Here is an 8,175-nt window from a genome sequence, read left to right on the forward strand (position 1 = left end):
TGGCCTTCTTCAGGTTTTGTTGCATCTTTTGCCACTTCTGGTCTAGTGCTACATTGAGCTTATTTTCTTTTGCTTTTTCTTTTTTTTTTTTTTTCTTCAAACCCAAGGGAAGAGTCCAGACCTCACATAAGTCTATGACAAAGATCCCAGCCATTGATGTGGCTATACTTTGCCTTTCTCTTTTTCTCTCCCTATAGCATAATCCCTTACCCATATTTTAGTGGTTTCTTCTCTTCTTTCCCCAAAATCCTCCTAACAGGACAGCTGGACAATCCAACTGCAGTTATCAGATCAATGATAACAAAAGAATGGAAAGTGACAGACAACAATGCTACCACCTCATCTTCTCCTCACCTCAAAAAAATTCAAGAAAATAATAAAAAAACCCATGACTATGCCAATCATCACTATATTTACCTATTTAAAGGTGTCAACTGCTCCAACAGCTGGTCATCCACTTGCATACCTTCTGGCCTGCAAGGCTGCTTCCCAATACCTAACCTGCAGACAAAATCATGGTAATATGATGATGTACCACAGGAAAATCATAAAGGTAAAAAACAACATTTCATATTAGTATTTGATGCAACTTTGTATTGAATGACTTAGCAAATACCTTCTTTTAAACAAATGCAAATTGTTTAATAATTGTTAATTTTGTAACAAATTGTTACCAAAATATTGAACAGTTGCATAGGAGCTGTAAGTATGTAACCCCTGCGCCTGCTGCAGCACTACCATCATCAACATGCACAACTATTAATTGCAGAGAAAGAAAAATCTTGAAAGGGAATCACAATGACAAAAGCACCCCATGGAAACAACAGATTCTAATCCTCCAAAAGGAGCAGAACAAATGCTGCTAAAGAAGACTCAGCCTTTTGCCACTCCTTACCATTTGTTGGTTCTCCCTCCTACTCTTGCTCTTCCACTCCCAAACCTGATTTCATATCAGTCTCAAATGAATTAAAACACTCAAAGAAAACTAATTGGCTACAACAATTACAAGCAAATCTAGCAAGTTACTGGCATGGTAGGCTCCAACAATTCTATCCTGAAACTGTTTCAGACACCTGCTATCAAGTTTGAGATGATGCATGCATGGCCATAACAGTTTGAACCCTGACCTCCTAGCCAAACAGCATTATTCATTTTACACACAACCTGACCACATAAAGATAATGTTTACATCTGAGCCTGATTAAAAAAAAATTAAAAAAAAAACAAAAACACTGGGCATCAAGACTCATCCTACTACCATTAGACTCCTGACATTTCCTAGGGTCTGCTACTCAGAGCTAATTCAAGCATAACCACATTAACATGCAATAGAGGCAAAATGTACGAGAAGGAAATCTCACACATGACAAAACTCTAGCAGGGCACAGTTTCAGAAGAAGGAGGAGTCTACTGAAATAATTATTTCATGTGACTTCAGAAACATAAAATTTAGAGGCTGAAAAGATCAATGGGTTATAGAGCAAATCTTTTCTGTAAAATTTTTATTACAGATTTGTTAGCATCTGTCTCCCATTTCCCTGCAAAGCAACAGTGCTCACTAAGGGCTTTTTGCATATTTTATACCCTGATTTTCTCCCTTCCCTTCCTGAATCTCCTGGTACTTTCTTAAATAATCATTTTCCCTTCTTTATGGCAGACCTGCACACAGGCCACAGCTCATTCTTGGATAAAACAACACTTGCTTCTAAAGACAAATAGTTCAAAATGGTTTTCTTATTGAGGATTCTTCACTTATCTCCATATAAACACACAGAGAGAAATGGTCTTCTTAACCTTCATCAGTTAAATAACGACCAAGAAATCGTAAACTTGCTTGGACAAAAAAAGCACAGTGAGACACAGAAAAAACAACAAAAGATAAATGGAAGCAAAGGTACCTGGCGGGGGGAGGAGTCTCATGAAAAGAGACATGAAAAGTTTACATCAAGGACATTCCCTTAAGTGCATCTAACAGTTTACTCTTACCAGGATCCATCTGATTTGCAGGTTCATTCAGCAAGCTCACCATGACCGAGCTGCCCAATTAACAGATCTGGTCCAAAAGGCTTGGCCTGCCCAACTTTATTTGCCATACGCACGTGAACAGAGGCCAAGAGCTTTACAGACTGTCCATAGGCAAGCTCTTATCTTCTGGGGAGGGGGAGACAAGCAGTCTCAAACTACTTCACAGGAAAGTATAGAAGACACCCATCTTTGATCTGGTGAGGAGGGGTTACAGAAACAGTAAAAATATGGGATGGGTTTACTCTTTGGAACCATGCAAGTCTGGTTCAGATGGAAAAGCATGGAGGCTGCATACACCACCCATACCAGTCAGACCACTGTCATACAGCCTCTGCCAGAAGAAACGGATATTGAACTGAAAGGCTCAGGCCTTTCCTGTAATACCTATGCCTCTGTGCACTGCAAGACTCCATCTGATCTCAGGGGACAGCAGCTCTGAGTTAGTCAGGTCCTCACAAAATCCCACATTCTCCAAGCAAAAGCCAAGAAGTCACAACCCAGTATTTGGCAAACTAGCACAGAAAACAAAATTGAGAGATGTCTTTCCATCCTTTCATTACCTCTGAGCTAAACAACAGATCAAGGGACAGGAGAGGTGTGACTCAGCTGCCTAAACAAAGGGATTTAAAACTGGCAGAGATACCCTACCTCACGCTGCCTGGCCTTTCACCTTCTGCTCAAAAAGCTGAAGACCTTCCCTACATGCTGCATCATGCTTGCCAGTGTCACCCAGATGCCTCCAGCCCCTGAAGGCATCTCAAACAGCACTACTTACACTGCTGAGACAGCAGAACCTTCCCTTGGTCTCTGTCTGAACTGGGCCTACACTCTCTGCCTTGTCTGCTGCATCGTCACCTGAGGCTCCATTCTGCAGGCACAGAAACCAAGTCTCCTTTGATTTCCAAGTTAAGGAATCACACTCAACTGTATACAAGCGGAAAGCTTTATCTGGTAGCATCTCACATCCCCTTTACAAAGGCCAACATGACTATAGAAGATAGAAGAAAAAGCATCAAACAGTGGATTATTCATAACTGCTATCACCTCCTTTTGCAAGTATTAAAAAAAAAAAAAAAAAAAAAAAGTAGCTTCTGAAAATACACTGAAAACAGTCTCTCCTTGCAATGCTAGTTCAGGTTATAGAAGGTAACACAATTGGCCCGAAGTTACTCCAAAGGTTAACGTAAAGCTTTAATGTAATGGGGGAACCTTATTTGTACTAACAGCTACTTCTGAAAATGCAAGTGCATCGCTGGCGGAGTGGCGCTAAACCGCAGGTGCCAGCAGAGGGCGAACCACGCTCAGTTATGAAGTTGGGCACTTTATTATTCCGTTTTGGCTTTGTTTTGGCCGCAGACACGTACACGTAAAATGTGCATAGGCGCTGCATACACACAGGCATCAAAACTCGTGGGAAAAACGAAATTCGGGAGCCCTGATGGGGAGATTTAAGAGTTCCAGCACCGGCCAAACACGCCTGAAGGTGTCCGTACAGCCCTGCGGCTATCGCCACCCCACCTCTGCCAGCGACAGCCAGCACCCACCGCCACCCCTCACACTCACGGGCTCTGGGCACTCGTTTAAAAAAGCGAGGGTAACAGGAACAACAACAGGAGTGTGCACAGACTGCTCTGCCCTGAGAAAACATGGGGTGGGGCTGTAAAAGCCACGACGGACACGCAGGGACTGACTTGGCCTGGTCCCCCCTCACCCTGACAAGGCCGAGGCCAGAGCCGGGCCGCCGCCGGCTCGGCTCCCCGCGCAGGGCGGCGCGGAGGGGAGGGGAGGGCAGCCCGCCGGTGGGGCAGCCCGCCGGTGGGGCCACCCGCGCTCCCGCCGCCCCCGCCGCGCTCCCCCTCCCCTGGCCGGCAGCCGGGCGGGGCGGGCGCTGCAGCCCCGGGCCCGGCCGGCGCGGCACGTTACCTGGCTGGAGGCGGCCATGTTGGGGCAGGCAGCCCGCTTGCCACCGCCCTCGCCGCTCCGTCATGGCGGCGCCCCGCCCCGCCGCGGGCGGGTGGGTCACCGCTGCCGAGCGGGCAACACCCCCTCCGAGGATGTTTACCGGGCAGAACGGGTGCCCCGATGTCACACGGCGAAGGAAGCCAAACGCCTCCGCCCCCAAACCGGCTCTGCGCCGAGTTTTCCTGATGACCAGGGCGGGGTTTTCCCGGGGCGTGCGGCCGCGGTCGGGCGTTGCCCGGAGTGGGGCGGGCGGCCCCGAGGCCTATGCTCCCGGCGCGGAGGGCAACTGGCAGCGTAGCGCGGGGAAGGGGGTGAAAGCGGCCCTCTCCACCCTCCTGCCTGGGACAGACGCTGGCTGTAGCTGTTCCATCGCCTTATTTCTGCTCGCTCCGCGCTGCCCGGCTGCCGTTGCCCACAGGCCCTCCCGTTGCCACCTTTTCTCTCTCCAAGTAGAACGGGCACCTTGTCATCCTCCTTCCCATCAATAAAGACTTCCTCCAAGTCCGCCACAGAAGAAAAGCGATGTTTGAACCCCACCCGCAGTCGGGCACCTTCCCTTGGCCCCAAGCCAGGCTCTGCCCCAAATCGCTCTTAGTGAAGGGGCAGAGCCTCCTCCAGGCGCTGGGGATCCAAAAGCGGCCGGTGGGAGCCACATCCACGCAGCGAGTTAAAGAAGGCTTCCCCCAGCCAAGGCGCTCACCTGAAGAGACCATGCCCGCTACAGGCCATCACCGCACCCAGCACGGACCGCGTTACTTTTTGCATACCTCGCCCTAGGGACAGAGGAGGACAAAAACCATGCCAGTGCTGCCGAGGCCACGTGAAGACCGAGCCTCTGGTTGTACATACAGATTTCCCCATGCCACTCTTCGGCTCGTTCATAACCCAACTGCGGCTGCTTAGTAAACCCACGCTGTTGAGCAACCTGCACCTTGCTGAAAGGAAGCGTCTCCGTAGTTCACTGCATGAGAAAGTGATCCCTTAAATCAGAGATAGAACGTGTAAGTCTTCTCTTCCCTTCCTTTTTCTTTGCCATCATAGACTAACCAAGCTTCATACTATGCGCTTAGACTAACACAGCCCTTTGCCCTTTCTTTATCCAAAATACTGGTTTAGGATTACCTACTTTTTCTGTCTTTATGTGACAAATACTCTATTTCTTACTGTAGCTTATTACCTAAAAAACTATCTTTTCCCCCCCCTCTCTATTTAAATACCAAGCTGATTTTTTTTTCCTTCTTCAGCCTCCTGTGGGTATTTAACCTTTCTCAAAATCAATTAGGTGTTGGATTCTCAGGTGGTATGTAAGGTGGCTGATGAGCCTGTAAACCTGTAGTCAGAAGCCAGCTCCTCAACTTTGTCCCAGATCCATGCTCTGGAGGAGTCTACCCATGTTGTGCTTACCCAGGAAAATAAAAATACTTTTCTCTTTCCCTTGGAGCATACACCATGCCCTGTGCCAGGAACACAGCTATCCCATGTGCAGGAGGTACAAGCACAGTAAGGATGTGAGGCTGACAGGGCACATCCACCAGCCTGTGAAAGTAGTGTTTGGTCAGAAAGGTGGTCCCACTTCTGTCCTTCCTCCCCGGTCTGTGGCATTACATCACTCCCCATCTTTGCCCCACACAGTGGGTTACAAGGTATTGTGATAGCACAGATTTTTGCTTAAGTTTTCTCATATGTACAGTGTGAGTATTAACTGCCTACCTAGCAAAAGTATAGCAGGGAGCTTGTTAACCTTTGCAAACACTAAGTGTTAGCATCATCTGGTCTTTTTGTAAGCCAGAATGAATGAGGCTGAAGAACAACCAGGCAATGTGAACAGCTGCTGTGTCTATTACAATATTCTCTTAGGCCCTCAGCCGTAGAAACCACCAAACCTGAAAGCTACTGAAAGGGTAATCCTGATGAAATTGGTTTGTAATTCATTACCAATTTGTTCTGGGAAGTGGAAAATACCCGCGCAAAGGTTGTTTCTGTTAAGTGCCCACATTCCTGTTCAAAACCCTGATTGTGGGCTTTCCGTTCTTCCACTTGGCTGTTTATATGTGGTTTACCTCACTGGGATGCATTGTTGGTAGGTAAGAAGTAGAACATAGGCTTAGCGGAATGTTACATCTCAGAGCACAAACCACGAGGTTCTGGCAGCTGCCTGACCCTGTGTTCGCCAGTCATCGTTTGCGTTTATTCTACTTTATTATTTTGAAAATTGGTTTCTAGGGGAGAACAGACTCACTGTGCATTTTTTTTCTTGAAATATTTCTGTATGATTAGCATTAGCCAAGAATTTGTGATGCATTTTGCAATAAAATATCCTCTGTAAATGCTTCAAGATTTTACTTCTATAAACAAAATTCTCACATAGGAAAATTCCACTAATTAAAAGGAAAACAGTTAAAGGCCGGTTGTGGGATTTTTAATACAGGCTTATTTTGGTCAAACCAGAACTGTTATTCCCTTTATAATTTAAGCCCTGAAGCACTGTGCAGTTCTTTCTCATGCTAGATAACACGGATACAGACTCCTCCTACAGATAGCACAGTGTTTACTGACCACAAGTAAAAATACATCTCCATATGGTTAACAACATTATCACTGACTAACCCACAAAATAGTTCACCAAAGTGGGGATTCAAATCCATTTACATCTGATGTTAATATAATCTCTGATTAAAAGTGCTTTGGCAGAAATCTCAATGTTTCTGAAAAAAAAAAAAAATCAGATTTTTATAATGATAATATTTTGGTTTTAAAATTCTAGTTTGAAATTAACTTTTCATAGTTTTCTTAAGCAAAAAAAAAAAAATAATGTTTAGATCAGAAAATCTTGGTTCTGGCTTTATTTATTTTTATTAATTGATAACCAGGAAACATGTCTTCTAAAGCAAGGTATCATGCTCCCATTTAGTCATGGGTGAGAACTAAAATGCTGCTGACTTTTCCCAGGAGCAAATTACAATACTCACTAAGCAGTCAGCTATTTTATCTTTGTCACATTCCTAGGGAGAGTCAAGGCATTCGTCAGTCCCTGGGAATCCACTTCATATGATAGTATGTAAACACTCCTGTTTCCTTCAACAAACTAGAGGTTACTGGTCCGTACATGGAAAGACAATCTTACTCCCTCTTATACCAAAGCAAGCCAAGCCATGCTTTAGCCTAATGTGATCACGCTGGATTTCCATCACTTTCAAACCCAATGAAAAGAAAATCACAGGAAGATACTAGGATTTGCTGTATTAAATCTCTTGATTTAAGAAACTGCAGTTTAAGAATCGTGACAAATAGGATGTGTTTCAGGATAGCAGTTTGTTACAGAAGTAAGAAGAAACTTCTTAGCCCAAAATCCAGCTCAAAATCACCCATGACTAATACTGTAGAGGAATACTGCGGTAAATAGTAAGACACAAGATCAATTGTTTAAGGGTAGCATTCATGCAATAGTTAAGGACTTTGACAAATATCTGTTGACCTAAATTCAAAATGTGCTGCTGCTTCTGCTTGCAATAGTAAAATTCTCCATAACAAACCTCTGGAATGCCAAAGGCTTGTATTTTTCAGCAAGATAGCAAGGCTGGCTCTGTGCTGCATGTCATTTTGATTCTGTATTTGTGCTGGTCAATGCTAGGTTTTGTATTTTTCTCTAAAAAAGAAAAATAAGAATTTTTTAGCAATTGCGTAAGACCAAGAGAAATCACAGCCCTGGTAAAATCAATGGAATTTTCAAATACTAACAAACAAAAATCTTTTATTCTCAAGAGACTTGAAATATCAAGTAATATCAGTATGCTTCCTGATTTCCAAGCTTTAGGCTACACTCTGTTCATACCTCCAAGCTTTTTTCCACAAATATAAGACTTTGGAGTACATTTTTTTCCTTTCATAAAAGCTGAAATTTTCCTGAAATCTCTGGACTCAGGGTACTGGAACTTTAAGAAATACATTAAATAGCATAAATCTAATTATAAAATTGTAAGATTTGGCAGCAGTGGTTTTGTGGCACAAATGCATGATTGTTGGCAGGTTCACTTCCATTGTTACAAGGTACCATCCTTTTGTGGAGCAAGTGTCTTTAGCATGACAACACTGAGCAGGGAGATTTCAGTTCTATATTGGGACTGCTACAGATCTTGTCATCCAAGAACCAAACCAGTCAATGAATGTTAAGGATTGGGCAGAGGCCAG

The 8,175-nt window shown here is 44.5% G+C and overlaps 1 protein-coding gene across 3 annotated transcripts in view; it reads right to left on the reverse strand.

Annotated features, from left to right (window-relative positions):
* ALKBH8 (alkB homolog 8, tRNA methyltransferase) overlaps nucleotides 1-7,837 on the reverse strand; it is a 55,558-nt gene extending 47,721 nt beyond the window's left edge. For 2 of the 3 annotated variants that reach the window (XM_086481780.1, XM_086481779.1), the window contains exon 1: nucleotides 3,949-3,978. In XM_086481780.1, coding sequence (XP_086337906.1) covers nucleotides 3,949-3,966 — 18 coding nt within the window. In that variant the 5' untranslated portion in view covers nucleotides 3,967-3,978. Of the gene's footprint in view, nucleotides 1-3,948; nucleotides 3,979-7,819 lie in introns of those variants that run through there. The other variant, XM_086481781.1, reaches the window with a different exon arrangement.
* Nucleotides 7,838-8,175: the final 338 nt, after the last annotated feature.

This window comes from Leptosomus discolor, chromosome 1 (assembly GCF_034619465.1).
Source record: "Leptosomus discolor isolate bLepDis1 chromosome 1, bLepDis1.hap2, whole genome shotgun sequence".
In the NCBI taxonomy this organism is placed as follows: Eukaryota; Metazoa; Chordata; class Aves; order Leptosomiformes; family Leptosomidae; genus Leptosomus; species Leptosomus discolor.